The 22,253-nt window shown below is 42.2% G+C and overlaps 1 protein-coding gene and 1 long non-coding RNA gene across 22 annotated transcripts in view; one reads left to right on the top strand and one right to left on the bottom strand.

The window, feature by feature from the left end:
• Positions 1–4,711: 4,711 nt before the first annotated feature.
• Positions 4,712–20,821, bottom strand: Gm16835 (predicted gene, 16835). Its single transcript, NR_153786.1, has 7 exons — positions 19,711–20,821; positions 19,272–19,498; positions 18,622–18,754; positions 13,472–13,640; positions 9,394–10,167; positions 5,740–5,902; positions 4,712–4,943 (listed from the first exon to the last, which is right to left on the bottom strand). It is a non-coding gene; the product is annotated as a predicted gene, 16835 (long non-coding RNA).
• Uggt2 (UDP-glucose glycoprotein glucosyltransferase 2) overlaps positions 19,990–22,253 on the top strand; it is a 117,791-nt gene continuing 115,527 nt past the window's right edge. For 16 of the 21 annotated variants that reach the window (XR_003950882.1, XR_003950881.1, XR_001781137.2 and 13 more), the window contains exon 1: positions 19,990–20,575. Coding sequence is in view for 4 of the 21 variants with exons in the window: in XM_006519376.3 (XP_006519439.1) it covers positions 20,445–20,575 (131 nt within the window). In the remaining 17 variants the exon portion in view is untranslated. The remainder of the gene's footprint in view (positions 20,576–22,253) is intronic. The other 5 variants (XR_003950888.1, XR_003950889.1, XR_003950887.1 and 2 more) reach the window with 3 other exon arrangements.

Below are 22,253 nucleotides of genomic sequence, written 5' to 3'. Positions count from 1 at the left end.
TTTCGCTGATTGCAAGAAAAATCAGTGGCATCTTGATGGAAACTGTTGAGCAACTTACCACCTAATCATGTGCTATTTGGAAACATGTGTGATATCTATCGGAATATAAAATTATAAAAGATATAAAGGGACAATGGTGTGTTAATTTTCATTTTAAGACTTTGTGCAAAAGAATGAACATAACCGAGTTCCAGTGTTCACCTTCAATTTACAATCCAAGACAAAAACTTGCTAGCCCATGTGCCTTCTGTACTAGCTCTCAGAAACAGGCTCTGCCTCTGTAAATGAATGACAAGTAATCTCGGAGAAGGGACTAAACATGGTCGCTTCTAAAATGCCCACCCTCTACCTCGTGATGCAATTGTGGGGAAGTAGAAAAGCTAAAGCAGGTGCCCCACTTGGTCCTCTGCCTCACCTCTGCGGGTGGGTTCCAAACCTTTGCATTTTCTTGGTGAAGAGTGAAGAACTTGAAGAACAATTCACACAGTGTTGGAAGATGTCCAGAGACTCGGGAGCATTCTGTGGGTATGCAGCTTGTTTGCTTGCTTGTTGGTTTATTTGAGGTTGAAACAAAGAAGACTGGTGAACTATAAGTATCTTTTTCATTCTACTAAAAGCAAACCAAGAAACGGTTACCAGTTCCTCTTCTCAGAAAACAAGCTCAGATTTGATATTTAATTCTGTTTAATCAATATCACCAGGGACTGGGGCAATGCTGGACATTCCTTGTTTTAGTTTATTTTATGTGTATGGGTGTTTTGTCTGCATATGTGCCTGTTCACCACATGTGTGCCTGGTACCCAGGGAGGTCAAAAGAAGGTGTTGAATCTCCCGGGTCTGGGCCTGGGCCTGAGCCTGGGCCTAGGCCTCACAAATGGTGTGAGTCACCATGTGGGTACTAAAAATCTAACCCAGGTCCTCTGGAAGAGTAGCCAATGATCTTAGCCACTGATCCATCTCTCCAGTCCTAATATCTTTGTATTGGACCTTTGATTGATGTAATGGAGCAGTTGCTAAAGATTATATATATATGGAAAATAAAGTTTTTATTGATCCTGACTGAAAATTTTGAGAGAAATACTGTGAAGCAAAATGTAACTGTAAGATCCCGCACCATGCCCCAGTTCCCCAATAACAACTCAGAGACTTATCTTTACTTACAATGCTTATGGCCTCATTCTAAGCTTGTTCTCCATCTAGTTAACAACTTATTTAACCCATTTAGTCTTTTCTGCCTACCACAAGGCAAGTTACCAATCCCAAGTTTCACATGTCCAACTTCCTCAGACCCAAAGTCAAATCTTCCCATGCCTAAATAATTCCCAGAGTTCAAATCTCTACCAGAACTCCCATCTTCTATTTTCTGCTTTTTGCTAATAGGCCATCACCTTTTTATTGACAAGCGATGCTTCCACACAGTACACAAGAGACTCTCTCCACAGTACAATCCTGTGCATTTTGAATACTTTTTAAAAGCAAGCCTCTTCATCATTGCTCTTTTGTATGTTTTCTTTTAATTTTACTTCAGCCGTGTCTGTGTCTGTGTGTCTATGTGTGTCTGTGTGTCTATGTGTCTGTGTCTGTGTGTGGATGCTTCCAAGGCATAAATGCAGTAATGTATGCTCTCTATGTTTAAACTATTCTGTAAAAGTCATAAAAATTAGATCTTAAACTTTTGTCTCATTTGCTAGTAGGCCACTTTAGCAAGATATTCATATTAAAATAAACTTTTTTGGAAATAAATCCTTCTTTGTTCTAATAGATACTAGTCAGGGTAGACTATGAGGCCATAAGCAGGGAATTTGTTTGATCTTTAGCCTTAAATACTCACACATAATCCTCAACTTATCTGGTCTATTTGCATTTCAAATAATTAACTTTTGTGTAATTCACAATAAGCTGAGTGTTTTTTATTAATTTTTAATTACTTTTAATTGTGGTAGAATGTACATGATGCAAAATTGGTGTGCTCTTGAGTAAATCACTTGACCTCTACTGACTCTTGGAGATCATTAATGAAATTCCAAACTGATGATTATGATCTAGCTTTCCATAGACATTTTCATTTCATGTCATTTCATATTATTTTTTTCATTTAACAGAGTTCCATATGTTAATCAGGAATTCAACTGAACTTTCAATTCTATAGATTTTTGGACCACATCTTTGGAGTTACAAATGTTCTCAAATACTTGCTTTGGGATCTTGGAATAATTATCTTTTTTTATTGGGTATTTATTTCATTTACATTTCCAATGCTATCTGAAAAGTCCCCCACACACTCCCCCACCCACTCCCCTACCCACCCACTTCCACTTCTTGGCCCTGGCATTCCCCTGTACTGAAGCATATAAAGTTTGCAAGTCCAATGGGCCTCTCTTTCCAATGATGGCCGACTAGGCCATCTTTTGATACATATGCAGCTAGAGACAAGAGCTCTGGGGTACTGGTTAGTCCATATTGTTGTTCCACCTATAGGATTTCAGATCCCTTCAGCTCCTTGGGTACTTTCTCTAGCTCTTCCATTGGGAGCCCTGTGATCCATCCAATAGCTGACTGTGAGCATCCACTTCTGTGTTTGCCAGGCCCCAGCAAAGTCTCACAAGAGACAGCCATATCTGGGTCCTTTCAGCAAAATCTTGCTAGTGTATGCAATGGTGTCAGCGTTTGGAAGCTGATTATGGGATGGATCCCCGGATATGGCAGTATCTAGATGGTCCATCCTTTCGTCACAGCTCCAAACTTTGTCTCTGTAAATCCTTCCATGGGTGTTTTGTTCCCAATTCTAAGAAGGGGCAAAGTGTCCACACTTTGGTCTTCGTTCTTCTTGAGTTTCATGCGTTTAGCAAATTGTATCTTATATCTTGGGTATTCTAAGTTTCTGGGCTAATATCCACTTATCAGTGAGTACATATTGTGCGAGTTCCTTTGTGATTGGGTTACCTCACTCAGGATGATGCTCTCCAGGTCCATCCATTTGCCAAGGAATTTCATAAATTCATTCTTTTTAATAGTTGAGTAGTACTCCATTGTGTAAATGTACCACATTTTCTGTATCCATTCCTCTGTTGAGGGGCATCTGGGTTCTTTCCAGCTTCTGGCTATTATAAATAAGGCTGCTATGAACATAGTGGAGCATGTGTCTTTCTTACCGGTTAGAACATTTTCTGGATATATACCCAGGAGAGGTATTGCGGGATCCTCTGGTAGTACTATGTCCAATTTTCTGAGGAACCGTCAGACTGATTTCCAGAGTAGTTAGATCTCAGAAGATGGAAAGATCTCCCATGCTCATGGATTGACAGGATCAATATAGTAAAAATGGCTATCTTGCCAAAAGCAATCTACAGATTCAATGCAATCCCCATCAAAATTCCAATTCAATTCTTCAAAGAATTAGAAAGGGCAATCTGCAAATTCATCTGGAATAACAAAAAACCTATGATAGCAAAAACTCTTCTCAAGGATAAAAGAACCTCTGGTGGAATCACCATGCCTGACCTAAAGCTTTACTACAGAGCAATTGTGATAAAAACTGCATGGTACTGGTATAGCAACAGACAAGTAGACCAATGAAATAGAATTGAAGACCCAGAAGTGAACCCACACACCTATGGTCACTTGATCTCTGACAAGGGAGCAAAAAACATCCAGTGGAAAAAAGACAGCATTTTCAACAAATGGTGCTGCCACAACTGGCGGGGATCATGTAGAAGAATGCGGATTGATCCATTCCTATCTCCTTGTACTAAGGTCAAATCTAAGTGTATTAAGGAACTCCACATAAAACCAGAGACACTGAAACTTATAGAAGAGAAAGTGGGGAAAACCCTCGAAGATATGGATACTGGGGGGAAATTCCTGAATAGAACAGCAATGGCTTGTGCTGTAAGATCGAGAATCGACAAATGGGACCTCATAAAATTTCAAAGCTTCTCTAAGGCAAAAGACACCATCAATAAGACAAAAAGACCACCAACAGATTGGGAAAGGATCTTTACCTATCCTAAATCAGATAGGGGACTAATATCCAATATATATAAAGAACTCAAGAAGGTGGACTCCAGAAAATCAAATAACCCCATTAAAAAATGGGGCTCAGAGCTAAACAAAGCATTCTTACCCGAGGAATACCGAGGGCTGAGAAGCACCTGAAAAAAATGTTCAACATCCTTAATCATCAGGGAAATGCAAATCAAAACAACCCTGAGATTCCATCTCACACCAGTCAGAATGGCTAAGATCAAAAATTCAGGCGACAGCAGATGCTGGCAAGGATGCGTAGAAAGAGGAACACTCCTCCATTGTTGGTGGGACTGCAAGCTTGTATAACCACTCTGGAGTAATTATCTTAAGAGAGCAGATTATAGCTTCTGCACATAATTCAGCAGACATATCCCAGATATAGAAGGAAATCCCACCACTTCAGACATCGTCCCATCACAGCAAACAGCTCACTTGGCCAGCATTTCTCATCAGAATTCATGGTAACAGCCCCACTCCTGGTTCCAATTCACTCTGATGCTTGGGCTGCAAGGAACACAGAGCTGGTTTATTTCATGTTCCGGGGAAATAAAGAGAATGTGAGGCCCAGCCATGTGGGAGTCTACAAGTCATATAATTGTTCCTCATAAAAGTTAGGGAACATGGCCCAACAGACACACAGACACTAATCTATTTTCAAGGTAAGCTTTAACAAAGTTCCATGTTTGCTTTTGTGTTTTTTATTTTTTTTCTCTTAAATTTACAGAAGCTATCCAGTTTTTATGGATAGAGATCAGAAATCAAGATGTCAGTAGGGCCTTGTTCTTGTGAAACCTGTAGGGAAAATCCATTGCTTCCTCTTTGCTGGTCGTTCTTCATGATCCTTGAACTTCTCCTGTAACATTTCTATGAGTGTCTGTTCTTCCCTGATGCCTCTGACTCGGATGGTTGTCCCTTTTCTGCTTATAAAGACAGCATTCATATTGCTATTAGATAAGGAGCAAAACTGGCAGCCTCATATACATGTAATAATCCCTGAAAAGGCTCTACTCTTCCACACGGTTCAACGTGTCTTTCAATGGGAATGCAATTTTACTCAACATAAGACTGGCTCACATAACTGCTACCTCAGAGGAAATAGCCTATGGAGGACTTCTGGGGTTTAGGCTTTCCAGTTTGAAACAATCTATAATCATCTGGGAAGAGTCTCCATGAAAGATTGTCCAGCTCAGGCTGGCTTGCAGGCATGACCATGAGGGATTTCAATTGGGCTGAGGTGAAAAGGCTCACCTGTAGCTGGACAGCACTGTCTTCTGGACTGGACCCAGAACTATGAACAACAACAACAACAACTACTACTACTACTACTACTACTACTACTACTACTACTACTACTACTACTGCTAATAATAATAATAATAATCAATGAGATGAGCAGTAATGATGCATTTGTTTCTCTCCTCTTTTGACTAGAGATGTGATGAGACTATCTGCCTTGACTTCATCACAGTGACGGACTGTAACTAGCAATTATGAGCTAACATAAACCCTTTCTCCCTACGTTGCTCAATGACAGGGCATTCATCAACATCATAGAAGTGAGACTGTGAAATACTATTGTGATGTTCCCCTAGTAACCCTTAGGCTTCTTTCCACCTTCTATGGTAACTCTCTTCTCTTCCAGGTACTGGTTGCTCAGATTTCTCTGAATCTCATGTTTACAACCTGCATAGAATACAATATTTCTGTTATCACCTCTTTTGATTGATGTGCCTCAGACTCTTGAAAGTTTATAAACAAGAGAAAGTCAAGTTGCTTCTGCCACATACAAGGAAGAGGATTCATGATCCAGCCTCACACGGTCTTCTAGTTCTACTTTGCACGGGGAAGGTCAACCAGTTTAACTACAAAGAAAACGCTGAAATGTAAAAAATAATTACAAAACTTGGAACTCTGCATAATAATTTGAAAATGTAAATTGTGAAGTAAAACAATTCAAACATATATCATAATTCTACTTTGCCAGATCAATGCACTGTGAGATAAATATAACATACAATTCAGTGGTTCATAGTTATCTGTATGTTGTTTAGGGAATAATTTTTAATTACCTGAATTATACATATTTAATTTTGCATATATATTATTTTATTAGTTCAATTTTAAAGACTATATATGTAGAGTATTATATATATATATATGTACATATATACATATATGAAATATTTTAATGTGTATGCACCCTAATTATAATTGAACACAAGGGATGCCCATAATGATTTAATAAAAGGAAGAAAAAAATCAAAGCCCAAAGCAATAAATCCATTTTAATTATGTGTGATATCTTGTGGCTACAGTTGTTATATACATATCCACTCATGTGTGCCTTTTATATTCTGTGTCGATTTTAATCTGCTTCTTTTGATGTTTTATAATTATGTCTACATATAAATCACCTCATTTGAGAATTTTACATACTCATATTAATGCAAAGGATATGAGATTTTCATTTGCATTATTGAAAGTAGTTTTTAGATATTTGTTACAGTTGTGTTCAATGTGAATGATCTTGTGGACTCAGTGATTAAATGCCTGTAACTTAAAACGCCTGAATCCTAAATACTCTATTTAAAATCATGGAAATGATATGTTGTTATACAGACCCAATATTTTTGAGGAGAAAGTATTTAACTCATGAAGGACTCTTTAGCTTAGCAATTTGGAATGCTATAATCAGAGAGTGATTCATTGTATTTCTCAAAGCATAAATCAAATACTGATTGCCTCGTAATGTTCAGTTTTAGCTACAAGTGAACTGGGTTTTTTGTTTTAGTGCATTTGAAATGCATGAAAATTTGTTTCTAATAGAAGTGTAAGGCTCAATCCTAATTTAGTTAAAGCCGAGTATAATATTAAAACTCGGTCAATATGCCCTTCCTCTCAGGAAACTCTGCACTCACAAATTGCAGTGATAGATTGAATAGTAGCAAAACAGGAATGTAGCTGCCGGCTTTTACTTGAGCCTGGTGCAGGCTCCATTTATGCATGGCATGAGAGAGCCATCTACAGAAAGTTAGGAAAAGAACTTTCCCACAGTAAGAACACAAGAGGTACAAGTACAGGTTTGTGGAAAAAACGACTTGATGCTGATAGTTTGAAGATTGGAAGTAGCATGAGCTTGGAATGAATGCAAACAGGGAGAGCTAACTGTTAGGTCTCCTAATCGCCTTTCGTAGGAATAAGCAGTGTTGGCACTGGCCTCAGCCACACATTGCAAGCAATGAGACATGAGCACCGTTCCTGGCTCTATCTTACCTTTGATTCATACCCTCCACAATTGAGGTGATGGTTGATGTGACATGTCAACTGTTCTGAGTTAAGGATGCCCAGGTAGCCAGGAAAATATTTCTGGGTGTCCCAATGAGGGTGTCACTTACATCAGGCTGAGTAAAGAAAACACGTGGTCCAGAGATGGAGAAATAGTTTGGGTCTTAAGAGCATTTGCTGCTCTTGTAGGGGACCCTAGTTCAGTCCCCAGCACCCATGTGACAGCTCAGAACTGTTTGTAAGATGCCCTCTTCCAGCATTCATGCCACCAGGCATGCAAGTGGTGCACATAATATACACAGGTGCCTACCAAGCAAACGAGATGTGAAAAACAATCCTTGAAACACACTGACTGCCCTGTGATTGGATGGTAATTTCCCACTTGCAAGGAATGGTTCCTGACTTCTTTTCCTAAAATGGGGCACTCATATTTGTCTACCTTTGGACGCTGGTTCATTCTCTCCTGGTTCTGGCCCTTTGGACTGTGATATTTATCCACAGCTACACATATTTTCAAGCTTTTGCCCTAAGTGTGAATCAGAAACACTATTTTCCTGGTTCTCTGGCTAACAGATGAGCAGATCATGGTATTTGTTAGCATCCATGATCTAACCATATGTCAATAATAATCCCTTCTCTCATGCACATATTATTGGTCGTTTTCTCAGGAGAACTCTGGTGCTAGCAGCTCTTTGTTGGCTCCCTGACACTTCTTTTGGCAGAGTCTAAGGAAGGCAGTAGGTGAGAATCTTTGTTTAGACGACCACAGTTATAATTTAGTGACTATTCATCCTTCCCCTAGCTTGGTCCTACTCCTTAAAGGCAAAACATTTGTGTTTGGTTTTTATTTGGTTCGAGCTAGCTGATTGGCTGGTTGGCTGGTCACTCAAATACCATTGGCGGCTTTAGAATGTGGTGAAGGTTCTTTACAAGTTCAGTGAGTGAATCCTCACAGCACACAGTGGAGCCATCATCCTATTATGCCTAAATCTAAAGTGTCCCAATCCTGGGACAATTTGTCGAGGTATAACAATATTGCTATGACTAGCACCTACATATGAACATTTATCATAAAAATATAAGCTTCGTGTGGCAACGCACACCATCAATCCTAATGCTCAGGAGGCAGAGACAGGCGTATATGTCTGTGGGTCTGAGCCTGCCTTGTCTATATAACAAGTTGCAGTTCAGCTAAGGCTACATAGGAAGAAACATGAAAGAGACAGAAGAAGAGGGAGGGAGGGACAGAAAGAGGAAGGGAAGGAGGAAGGACACTATAGTCTCCCAGTTCTCCCAGCCGCCCTTGTTCCCTTGGCCCACCTATAAAGTTTGATGCCACCACTGGCAGAAATGTTGAGTGGTGTTACTATAAATGAAAACGAATCTTTGCTAAGGTAAGGCTTGTTGTTCCTTTTCTGTGAACTCATTCATGCAAAACATCTCTGAGCATGCTCTGTGGACCAAGTGCTGTGAGGCGCTGGGAAGAGCACCGAGAAGAGCAAAGCCCTACTTGTGGGATTTAGAAACAGGGACAAGGGAACTTGCTCCAGAGTCTGCATGTTTATTTGGTCATTGTGTTGTAAGGAACTCATAAGAATTGGTGTGCCGGTGCGGGAAAATTAAACTGTGCCAATAGCTGCTGTGGGGAGGGGCTGTGGTTCACATATAAACACTTTGAAACAGAAATGGCACCAAAATTAGATATCTAAACTCCCTCCAAACTTTTTTAAATTTTTATTTTGAAACATTTTTATCATGAAAAGTACTAAATTCCAGTGGGACATTCATTTAATTTCGACAGTTTTTAAATTTAATTTTTGAGAACTTCATACATAAAAATGTATTTACCTCATTCCCATGCCTCCTTCTTCCCTCTCCAGCTCCTCCTGTATCTATGACTCCAAAGTGCATAATCTCCTCTAGAACTGTTGTTTTATACATGCATACATACACATTCACACCTACACATGACCTACAGAGTGTATTGACCACTTGGGATTGGGTATCGGGGACCTGTCACAGAGAAAATGGATTCTTTCTCTCAGCAGACACTGCTAGCTTGTAGCACTTCAGGAGTGGTACCTTGTGAAACTTCCTCCATCCACCTCGGCACGTTGGTCTTGGGGTAGGTCTTGTTTAGACAGCCAGGTAGGTGAGATTTCATGGGGCTGTATCCATGCCATGTCCAGGAGACACTGTCTAGCAGCAGGTGTCCAGGTCCTCTGATTCTAACAATCATCCTGCACCTTCTTCCATGATGCTCACTGAGCCTCACACAGGGATCGCAGTGTAGATGGACCAGCTGGGGCTGAGCCTCACATAGGGATCTCACAGTGTAGATGGACCAGCTGGGGCTGAGCCTCACATAGGGATCTCACAGTGTAGATGGACCAGCTGGGGCTGAGAACCCCACACTCAATTACCTTCTGCACTGTGACCAGCTGGGGGTCTCTGAAATAGCTTCTCTCTGCTACAGAGAGAGCTGTCTTTGATGGGCAGTGATAGCTACACATATAGGGTTGTACGTAGTTGCAATATAGCTAGGAATTACATTGGTTTCGGAAAACAACAGAAGGTTCTCAGCTGGGGTCTGTGTCCTCTCCAGCCACAAGCAGTAAGCCTTCAGGACCAGGCATGGATCCCCACCTAGTGAGCAGGCTTTGCAATTTCAGCAATTTTAACATCCTGAGAATACATGCTTTTGCTAAATCATTTGACAGTAGTACTTTACAAAGTTTTATTCATCTCCTAAAAATGCTGTTTTATAACACCTTATAGTAATCAATTCTACAGTCAGAGCTCCAGGTCATAATCTAATTTTCACCCAGCTCATCCTCCAACGTCGTAACAGCTTCTCTGGAAAAAAAACAAAAAACAAAAAACTAGAAATCTATTCAAAGTTCACGCAGTTTATTTTGTTGGTTTAATTCTTGAACATCTTTTTAAAAATCGTTTTATTTAGTACTTTGGCTCTGATCAATTACCAAGCTAAGTTGAAGAGAATATTTTTCTTTGGCTAGTGGCCTCTTTGTCAGAGGTGAATAGACTTTTTTTTTTCTCTTGTCACAGTTGAGAAGAAATACTTTTAAAGAATAAATTTAAGATTCCTTTCTTATAGAAAGGAATTGCCTCACATTTAAGACTTAGATGAATAATTACTGATGTCATACAGGCTGAAGTGGCTTCTAAGTCTGGCATGATGCCACTGTGATGGTGACAAAATGCTGATGTCTTCTTTAACCTTCACGAAGCCACAAATGATGCTTCCCTCTCGGCAATTAACCATGGGCTAATTGGAGATCACTCTCAGGGCCTATTAACCCTGGTCAACAAGAGAAGAGCTAAGACTCTGGGGAGCACTTCAGACTTGGCAGTGTTCATCTTACAGAATTCATCTTCAAAGAGCAATCCACGAGTTTTATCTCAAAGCCACGTATGCAGCTGCCCATACCATCTTGGAGTTCTCAAAGCCATCTCAAGCTCAGCATACGTGACACTCACCATGCCCCCCGCCCCTGGGATAGCGACTGCTGACTGTTCCCCAGCTTGTTCCAGCCACAGTCCTGATAGTTCACTCTCACCTTAGTCTCTTTTCCATATCCTTCCCCCAGATGCCAATCAACAAAGAATTGTCACTTCCATGTCTCATTACCCTGTGTCTTGTCTATGTCCTTGCAACATACACACTGAAACTCAGGGTATCCAACACTGGGCGCATGCCTTTCCCCTAAAACCAGCCCCAGACTGTTGATGAGTGTGCCATCCCTCCCCAGTTAGGTCACTTTGGCTCCCCAACGCTTTATCAGAGCATGTGTCTGCTCTTTCCTCCTCCTCAGCCCTGAGCCTCGCACCTTACTGGTGTCTCTCCTCTGTACTGTTTCCGCCTTCTCTTCCCTGAGTTATAGATCTCGGGCTTATTCTTCATACAACGGCCTGTCAGGTGTGCTAGAGAGTGTAACTCCCAATTTAAACCACTTTAAAAAGTAGCACAAAATTACAGCTCAAAAAAAAAAAAAAAAAAACAACAACAACAAAACAAAAGAAAGAAAAGTAAATTTGTTATGGAAGTTATGTTAGTGGTTAGATTTACAGGAAGAGGTGTGTTCAAAGACAAGACGGGTACTGGCCATTCGTCTTGGAAAAGGTCACATGAATGTCAGAGGTATGAAAAATCCATTCAGACATATAAATAGGAGGTAGGAGTTTTGTGAACATGAAGTTAAAGTTTTAACCAAGTATCCAGTTATAGCTCTTATCCTTCACATCAGGGCTGGCAGCTGCTGCATGTCTTTCCTAAGCATCTCCAAGAGAGTGAGTTTAGTGTTTGATTGTGTTTAGAACCCAAAGTGTTCTGGCCCAAAGCATTCATCCGAAACCACCGGCAGGAAGCCATGGCCGTCCTTACTGATATCTCTTGGTTTGTTTTTGGTCACTGTGGTAATGCACTGACTGAGCGCTTATTATCACTGGCAGTTAGGATCTCTTGGTTCCACCAGCAGGAATCCATGGCCATCTTTACTTATCACTGGCAGTTGGGAATCTCTTGATTTGCTTTTGGTCACTGTGGTAGCACACTGACTGTCTGGGAGGATGACTGTCAGCTCTCCTTTGTCGGCACACACGTTGAACGCCTGTATGAGGCACGTTAGCAAGACGGAGACCCACTGTGGTGCCACTGGCATCGATGCTGATGCAGGCTCAACTGTGCGCCAGCTGGCATCATTGCTCAATTCTCCAAGACTGGCTAAGTCAGAGATAAGCAAAAGCCAAATGCTGAAATATAAATCCAGGGGAAAAAAATCAGCAGAGAAATGGGTAAGCAGGAGATAGCTCCTGAATCAACAGCAGAGATGATTCTGGCATTTCAAATTACACTACTTCGAACATAAATTTTAGGTAAGGTTATGGCTTAAAATTCTCAGTAGGATTTAATACCAAATCCAACCAGTGTTCCCACCAGTTTGGGAAATTTGTGAACAGAAAACTCTGCTTCATGAACATTAAGGCTTGAAATGAAACTTGGAGACAAATTTACAAAGTACCTGTTAGTTAACTATTAAACTCATTAATGTCTAGAATATAAAATGCAATACAATCTACTAGAAATCACGGTACATAACAAAACAGGACAATAATTTAGTTGTATATTTTCAAATGCCATTGCTTGCCTAGGTGTTTAATTAGGATTGTTTTATTAAATGTAATAGTGTGGTGCATTACTGTGAGTTTTGAACCTGTAAGAGGTTCATCTAAATGTATACAATTGCTTTAGTTTTTATTTTTACAACTGGATTTCTAAGTCCCCATCAAGTGACAACATTGGCATTTTTATCCTCACTACTATCATATATGTTAACATGTTCATGAAATACACTAAAATGCTTAAATCCCCAATCCCCAGACTTTCTGGCCAATTTTCAGGACATTTATTCTCTGGTCAGTGTTAATGGACCACTGAACCCCTCTCCTTTTTTAACTTCATCCTGTCCAGCTCTATCAGCGGATCTTTGTTTTCCACGTTGGTTAACTGTCAACTTGACACAACAGACTCATTAAGAAGAGACTCAGTTCAGAGCTATGTGGGTCAGAGAGGGTTGTACGCATGTCTGTGGAGAACTATCTCTATTGCTAATTGATACAGGAGGGTTCAGCCCACTGAGGGCAGCACCATCCCAAAGCAGGGAATTGTGAACTGTATGAGAAAACTAAGTCCAGGCCAGTCTGAGTCAGCAAGTGGCAGAACGTCTGTTTCTCCGTCGAGTTCCTGCTTGAGATCACACCCTGGCTTTTCTCACCTGGAGGTGAGAGCTGAAAGAAACTCTTTGCTCAGAGTCTCTTCTCACAGCAACGCAATGAGATTAGAGCACGTCCCATTGCCTGTCTTCTCTGAGAGGCTTCTGAGAAATGCAGATTCCTGGGTTTGTGGTGCAGGTGTACTCTCCTTAGACAGTTCCATCTCAGATAGTCTGGATGCTCATATAGATCTCAGATATGACTCAAAGTAAATCCCCGGAGGAGGTATGAGAAAGGCTGGTTTAGACTGAGGTGGGACAGCTGTGGAGAAGGGAGCAGACCACTGAAGGGAAGGTATTGTGTGAAAACATGCCTGCATACAGGGGGAACAGTGTAGAAACCCAGGATCATAAAACGCACTACCAACCTGAACCTTCTTGGGGTGTGCTGGAATTCCCATTTTCCTCCAGTACAGCTGGGACCCGGAGGAAAGGATGACCTTTGGGAAGACCGTGTGGGTTCTTCAAATAGGGCTCTGCACCTCTAGCTAAGAGCTGGGAATGTATTCACACTGGATTAAAATGAATGGCATCAGGCTAATGGTGAAAGAGAAAACCATAAGAAGGAAGTGAGAAAAACAAAGAGATGGGAGCTGGGCCTCAAAGTGCAGTGGAGACAATGAAAATAAATGAGAAGGTTTGTAGAGTCAGCTGACATTGTAAACCTTCTCGAGTTCATTCCATTTCTGTGCCCCGTCCTAATATCTCCAACTGGAATAACATGCAAGATGCAAATTCCCCTTCGATGTGGTCCTCGCATGGTCTCATGCTGTCCTTATCCAGAGCCTGCCTCCCCTTCACCCTCGAGCTGGAATACGAAGATGAGAAGGCAAACAGGAAGAATGGCTTTTTACATACTCCTCTAGCCAGCCAAGAATAATGCAAGTTTGGCCTTTGAAATGGAACACATTGTTATTTGATCCTATTCATGTCAATGGCAGGGTCAGGAGACTTAAGAGAATAGCGTAACTGGTGTAAATTTCATTGTCTCATAATACTTATTAGATGTGATTTTTTAGCCCATCCAGCTGTAAATGCTACAGAGCAGAGAGAATGACTTAATAGTAAATGTTGATATTTTGTTCTTTAGGACTACAGAAATAAAGGCTCTTCTTAACTGCAACTTGACTTCAAGCAATTAGGATTGACTTTCTCCAATCTCATACTATGGTGGTTATTTTAAGCTTGAAGATACAGACTTGTAGCAGACAATCCTTTTATTGGCATTGCCTTCCAAACTGTCTTTTGTCTTCTAGAATTTCAACCCATGTCTTCTTTCCGGATTAACTATTGCTTCAAAAGAGATACTTGGAGAAAAACGTGTGAGTTTCGCTCTGAGTCCATGACTGCCATATTTCTAGTCCGAGGGAGACAAAAGTGAGATTTTTCTCACTAGCTTAAGCTGTTCTTTACATAATTGTCAGTAGAACCCTATCTGTTCTACTGTGAAGTTATTTATTTTTTTGTACTGGACTTCAGCTCAGGGCCTCATGTTGGCTAGACAAACACTTTCTTTTTAGTGAGCCCTACCACCAACCCTTCATTGAGGGTGTCCTGCAAGAAGTAGCCAGGGGTCACCTGAAGTCAGTCTCTTAAATTGTGTCTTCAGAATGATTTTTTTAGTGAAGAGGGACAAAGGTCACTGGTTGTTGTGGATAGCCCTGGAGCTAATATATTTGATGTTAATTCCATTCTCCTGTGAGGTGTTGTGAACAAGGAATGAGCCAGCACTCAGGTGATTTCTTGTAAACCTACTTCTCACCTTAATTTGTAAAATAAAGGAGAGCTGATGATTGGGCAGAGAGAGGGAAGGTGGAGCAAAAAGAGAAGGAGGAAAAAATAAACTGTGGAAGATGGTAGTGTAGTGATAGATCTGCCCAATCTAGGCGCACAGCATGTAATCATACTAACTGTGCTGTTTTCATTGCCGGGGCATATTTGGGAGGAGATTTACTGCAACAATTGTCTTATCCTTACGCCATTATGAAGAGTACTATCTTCAATGCAGAAGTTAGCTTTGAAGTTAATTCTAAAAATTATGCTACAAGACAACTTGATCATTTGGGAAATTAAAATTAAAGCCACAGTGATATATCACTTCACTTTGGCAAGGATACAGAGACATTGGAATCAATCCTTGTACACCAGTTCTCTTTTGGTGACAATGTTTTCGAAACGGTACAATCACTAAGGGGAACAGTTGGTCATCATAAACCTGAAAGTTCGATTACACTTGATGCAGCAATCGCACTCCAGGGTGCAGGTCTGAGACCACGGAGGCACAAGCTTGAAGAGGTATTTCTGTAATCAAATCCATGACAGTATTATTGACAAGTACTAAAATTTGGAAGAAAATTTTCCACGATGAATCAATTAAATGTTGCCACGTGATAACAGAATATTGGTCAGCCCTAAAAGTGAAGGCAATTCTGAAACAAGCTAAAGCATGGAGAAAGCTTCAGAGAATTATGCTCAAACAAACCAGTCATAAGATACCGTATGACTTAATCCATGTGATTATCTAGAGGAATCAGATAACAGACACACAGAGCCCAGGGAGAGGGTGAAAGATGAGCTATTGTGCCAGGGAAGTGTTAGCAATCCCCCCAAAACAGACAGGAGCCCAACTGATGCAAAGCACAGCAGGGCCTTTATTCTATTGGGCCCCTCCATCCTGTAACACAGGATGGTTTTGGTAGTGGTGGTGGAGAGCCCTGAATATCTATCTGGGCAAGGCTTTATAGTAAGCAGCAAGCAGGAGGTGAGTGTGCAAGCATCTGATTGGAAAGCTACGATGGCCTTTAACATAATTGGCTGGTGCTGGGAGTCATATCATAAACTTAATTTCTGCTTCCCTCTGCATTGGTGGTCGTAAGTCAGGAGGTGGGCTTGTAACCTGGGGGTGCAGGTTTGTTGAGAGAATAACCTGGAGACACTGGTCTTGTTGAGGGTGAAACCTGGAAAGTCTGGTCTTGTTGGGGATTAGCCTAGAGACTGGAGCTAGGCTCGGGTTTTGTTGGAGGGCAACTTGGAAACTAATGTTAGGTACTAGTCTGTTAGGTTACCTGAGTTCAAACTTAGGTTAGGTTCTCTAAAATGGAGTCTGAACTTACAAACTTGGGCCTCTCACTATCCTAGGGATTGGCTGCATGAGTGTACTTGACACTGTAGACTATAGAAATCTATGTATCAGTATCTTTCACTTGCCTGGTGTAATTGTTACCTGGAGGCTCACTGCCTCCATCTGCTAACCTAGGCTTAGTCCTGGAAGCTTCCAGCCTCTGTGAAATCTTATCTAGACACAGAATGTTTTCAGCCTCTGAGATTTACTGCTGAATAAACTCACCCTTTCTTGTTCTTTCTGATCTCTGCCTGGCTGGTTTTGAAAGTATAACAACGTAAAAACAGAATTCTAGGCCTTTAGGCCCAGGCTTGGGAATGTGGCCTTTGTAAAGGTATGCTAATCATAAAAGAGATAGCGACATTCCTCTACCCACCCGCTTCCTGGGTTCAAAGAGTGCTCATTCAAAGAAAGTCACCCTGGCCATTACCAGAACCTGCAATGCAAATGTGCTATTGTTAGGGGCTCTTAGAAGCTGTCTTGAGAGTTAACAATTACCAGGTATTCCTTGTGACTCTTGTAACTTTACACTTCCTTGTGACTCTTAACTGGTATCTTTGGTATCTTCCAACAAAGCCCTCCCCACTTCCTTGAGTTTCGGTTTCTTCCTTTAAATACCCCCTTACCCAGCTACTCGGGGCGCCACAGTCCTCTACCCCTGCGTGGTGTATGACCGTGGGCCCGAGAGCGCTCTTGAATAAAAATCCTCTTGCAATTTGCAACAAGACCGTTTTCTCGTTAGTGATTTTGGGGTGTCGCCTCTCCTGAGTCAGAACGTGGGGGAGTCCTCACGTTGTGGGTCTTTCAGTTTGACTCAACTGTCCGGCTCAAATTCCATTCCAACCTGACTGATTCAATCTACCTTTTCTCTTGGCCTCTGACTTTTTCCTCTGCTTGGCCTCAAACCAACTGTAGCAATCTGCTCAATTTTCTGGCTCCTTCTCATTCTCTGACTTGTTCTGTCTTCTGTGTCTCTCTTCAACCTGTCTCTGTAAAGTGCCTTTCTCTCCTCTCCCTCTCCCTCTCCCCCTCCCCCTCCCCCTCTCTCTTAAGTAGCTTTTCTTTTTTTTTCTCCTGAGAGTTGAGTATATCCTACTCTGTCAAATCTTTCTCTGATTCATCACTGTGTCTGCCACTCAATTAGACATCACTTTCAAATATGTCTGCTTCCTTCTACAAACTAACTTTACCTTCATTGTTTTCTTTTAATGTGTGTACTGAGGGTGTGTCTGTACTCCAGCCAGAGGGATTAAAGGTGTATGCTAAGGCTAAGCCATACCACAACCTGAAACAGTTTTTCTTTTTAGTAAATAACACAATCACAGTTCACAGTCTGATCAGATATCCTGCAACAAATCTATATGGTTAAAATGACCAGCTTTATATTTCATGTATTTTGCCACCAATAGTAAGTACTTTGACCTCACTAGCTATGTGTGAGAGCATAGAAGATAATTGTTAAATGTCAAGTTTCCAGTTCTCACATTGTCAAAATAATTAATCTAAAACTTACAGTTCACAGTCACTACCTGCTGTTTGAAGGCCCCCATGATGAACTGCACATGCAAGCATACACACATGCATTGAGACATGTCCTTAGAGGTTGGGTAGCTCAGTTATAAAATGCCAGCTTAGTATACCCAAAGCTCTGTTTCAATCCTGGGACTTCAAAAACAAACAAATAGAATGGAGTTGGACATTAGTAACTTATTTTAAATAAAACATGGAAAGTTATAAAATTGGATTTGCTGATCCTTAGACACTCTTAACCATTATTCATTTGCTTATAATTTTGACACAATCTTGCCTAGGAAGGAGATGTTACAAATTCCTTAAGTTATGAATACTTCCCAATGAGACTAAAGGGCAGGATGCTCTTGCATATTTAAAATGTCCCAGTTAAAACATGACAATAGAGTCTATTTTACGACAAAGGGTATCTAAAAACAAAAGGAGGTTATAAACTTCACTTAAACTTTAAGACTTCATTTCAGCTCAGAAAATTAAGATTCTTATTATCTAAAGTTATTCTCACACAGCATCATTATACTCACTGAATGAATGTCGCCCGCTCTGCACCTTAAGAATTCCAGATGATTTATTCCATGAAACACGTTTCTTATTATAAAGAACTCATTAATCACTTCTTCCGCATATAATGAAAACTGCTATCATGAATTTTACATTCATTGTACTCGGCAGTGACTAACCTTGGATTTCGTTTTCCAAAAAAATAAAAAAAAATAAAAAAAGGGAAATAGGAAATGCTAACAAATGGTTACAGCTCTAAAATCTGTTGAGTTCGTGGCCAACCCAGGGGTTATTGATTCTTAGAACTTATTGATCAAATTTTATAATTTACTGATTTCAGAGTCCCTGGCCATTTTGCTGACTTACGTGTGCTTTGTTAGGTTTTTGCAGTTGGGTTTTTCTGTCTACACCAGGCAATTCCATAGAGAAAAAAATGTGAAGGTCACCCACTTGTGTCCTCTTATCTTCAGGCAAAGAAACAGCCCTGGAGAGATGGTCTCTGTGAGAAAATGTTCTAAAGTCATTTCCGTTCTAGGAAAATACCGTAAGAGATAAAGTGTGTAATTGTGTGAATGAATGGTCACTATTAAGTGAATTTCATTCTCTCCAAACCAATGGTGTAGCATGTCCACTTCTCTGAATTCAACAGGAATTAGGATTCTTAGTATGTAACTTTAGTTATTATCTTATTAACTTATTTCTAACTTGAGTTTATTATGTCCTTTAATAATATATTGCATGTGACTTATACAGCAAGTCTTTTTTTTTTTTTTTTTTTTTTTTTGAGTAAAGATTGGCATTGTATGAGACATGCTGCCATTTAAGGCTGGCTCTGTCAACATCTGATTTCCTTCTATCCCACATCTCAACCAAAAATGAAAAAACGAAAACAAAACATGTTAAGGATTCACAATATACTTTTCCTCAGGCTCCATGACGGGAAAGCAAGTTCGGCGCCCTTAGGTAAACTTCCCGTCTACCTACCCAGGACCTACCCAGGCCTTTTCGATACTTACTGATCCTCGGCATAAATTGTTCCAGAAATGAGTGAGGCATGAGTCCTCAGAGAAAAGTGCCATCTACAGTAGGAAGTAAGTAAGTTCTGCGTTCAGGTCCTAAAGTGAAAATCCAGCGACACGACAGCTGACAAAAGAGTCACTGGGAGAGAAGTCAGTAGTGAAGGTGCCACTTTGGCGTCGAGATTCACCTGAGCAGATTTTTGAACAGCATCTTCTAAAGAAAACTAAACACGTGAGGGTAAATGGAGTGCTTTCTCTCTTTCTCTGCCTCTCTTCATCTGTCTCGTGTGTGTGTGTGTGTGTGTGTGTGTGTGTGTGTGTGTGTGTGTTGGCAGCTGGAAGAGATGGGGTGTACCCACAGAGCAGAGGTGTACACAAATGGGAAGCAAGGGCTCTGTGCTCCTCCTGAACTACTTTTTCCCCACTTTTCTCTTACATTTCACTGCTATCATTTTCCGACTTTTCTTTTTCTATTCAGCTGTAATCTCTTGAAGCAGCGCCTCTCAGTCTTGTGGGGCACAGGAATCACCTGGGCCTTCCAAGGGGCTGAGAGTCAGGACACTTCTGCACCCAACTCCAAAAGCAAGTGGCAGGCCTGAGATGCCACTTCTGATAGCAGCAGGAGACCACTGAATCCTGGGGGGTGGGGGTGGCAGTGGCGGGGAGCGAGGTCCAGCCCTCAGAACCAGCCAGAGAGCAGGGAAAGCCCACTGATAGATAGATAAATCACAGCTCTCCCAACAGTGCACACAGGAGTCGCCTGCGCCTTTTTACGTCATTTTTGAGGCCTACTCTCGCTCCTGCTCCCCCCAGGTGATGCTAACCGGAAAGCTGGCCCTCACCCAGGGTCCCTGACCAGCGGGGCTGGGGCAGCTCCAGCTAGCGGTAGATTGGCATGGAAGGCTGGGTTCCCCAGACCCGGCGGCGGACCCTCCGAAAATCCTCGCGGCGGCCCTGCGTAGGCAAGGGGCCGATGTCCACCCGGGGGCTCCCCCCACTGCGCCCCTGGACCTCGCTGGCCACGCATGCGCACGCCCACGACCGGCGGACTAACGGACTGCAGCTCCCCCCACCGGAAGTGGACGGCGGAGCACCGGGAGGACCAGACCGTAGCGTGGCGTCTCGCGCTTCCCTCGGCGTGCCTTGGTGCGGGCCAGAGCCACGAAGGGGATGAGGCTGCTCCTGCGCTCCGTCGCGCTGTGGCTCGCCCTGCTCGGCGCCAGCACGGCGACTGCGTCCAAGGCGGTGACCGCCCACTTGACTGCGAAGTGGCCCGAGACCCCGCTGCTGCTGGAGGCCAGGTGGGTGCCCAGGCCCGGCTAGCGCCGCGGCCGGGGAGTGGCGGCGGGCGGAGGGACCCGGCATCCCTGAGACATCCCCTCCCGCAAGATGCTGTCAGACCTCGCGATTCAGGGTCGCTCACAGTCCCATGTCCCCTCAGATCCAGTGTCCGCCCAGTCCTGACGGCAATCCGAGGCGTTCTCCCGCCTGACCCCAGCATCCGCTTAGATTTGCAGTCCTCTGGAGCGAGCCCGCGCCCCCTTAGCGTCCCGAGCCGCACACTCCATCCCCTCAGACCTAATCAGAGGCTCTCAGATAGGGTTTCATCTCGTCGTCCACCCACCCCGCGCCCCCCCACACCCATAGCACCAATGCTCTAGATGGTCCCTGGACAACTCTTGCCACTCACTCGCCCCACCTTTCCCACGCACCTACGATTTTTAAAACTTCTGTGTCCCAAGTTTATTCCTGTTCCTGCGCTCTTGTTGATGTAGAGGGCAGAATGTGGCCTTTAGTGCAAGCTCTTCTGCAAAGTTCTAGTCAGCAGATAGTGCTTTGGAGTATAATTTTGATTTATATCCAAAATTAACAGTGGAGAAGGCAGTTTCTCGGTTACACCCTCCCCCCCAAATATCTCATCCAAAGGGATTTGTTTTCCGTTCTGTTTAGTTACCTTGTAGAAAGCAGACAATCGTAATCCCGCAAGCAGAAATGGCAACTCTGCTTCTCATGGTGATACACCTTTGTAATCCCTGGGGATTACATGAGTCTGTGGCTAGTCTGAAGTTACAAAAGGGAAACTTTGTCTCAAATTTAGTTCTTTAATATTGAGCATAAGCAGTTTTGTAACTGTTTTTTATGAATTTACAAGACAACATCCCATGGTTCTACAAAACAAAGGAAAAATCCACCACTATATTGCCTTGCCTTTACTTGATGGCACACAGCGTTTATTGACTAGGAGATTCTAGCTCAAATGTATCTGCTTCCTCTTATCTACAGTGCGTCCTGGCAGTGCATGGACCGGATCCTACATTTAGTCCCAGTCAGTCAATTTTTTTATTATGTATTTATTCTCTCCTAAACTATATATCCAGACTGCAGTTTCCCCTCCCTCCCCAACCTCCCATCTCCCCTAGAACCCTATTTCCTTCAGAAAATAGCAGGCTTCTCAGGATATCAACTGAACATGGCATAGCCAGTTACAGTAACACTAGCCACAAAAGGCTGAGTGAGGCAACACAGTAAGAGGAAAGGGTCTAAGAGCAGGCAGAAGAGTCAGGGACTTCCTCTCCCAGTGTTAGGAGTCCCGCAAGAACACCAGACTATACAACCATAACATATATGCAAAAAGTCTAGTGCAGACCCACAAGGGTTTGGTGGTTGCTGCTCCAGTCTCTGTGAGCCCTTATGATCCTGCTTAGTTGATTCTGTGGGCTGTGGTGGTGGCCTCACCCCCATGACTCCTACACTTCTTCTTCCCCATCTCCTGCAGGGTTTGTTTGTTTGTTTGTTTGTTTTGTTTTGTTTGTTTGTTTTAACAGTTAGCTGTATTGTTGGTGTTTTAGTTTCATGAATTCCAGATTATCACTTCTGTAGAATGTTCCTTAAAGCTTTTGACAACCTAGTCTGAGCCAAATTTGACACCCTCTTTACTTTGTGGTAGGTTGAATGGCAACTCCCACAAAGATATGTCCA

The sequence above is a fragment of the Mus musculus genome, chromosome 14, assembly GCF_000001635.26.
Source record: "Mus musculus strain C57BL/6J chromosome 14, GRCm38.p6 C57BL/6J".
In the NCBI taxonomy this organism is placed as follows: Eukaryota; Metazoa; Chordata; class Mammalia; order Rodentia; family Muridae; genus Mus; species Mus musculus.
Note: the sequence above shows the minus strand (reverse complement) of the source record. Positions and strands in the feature narration are given on the sequence as shown.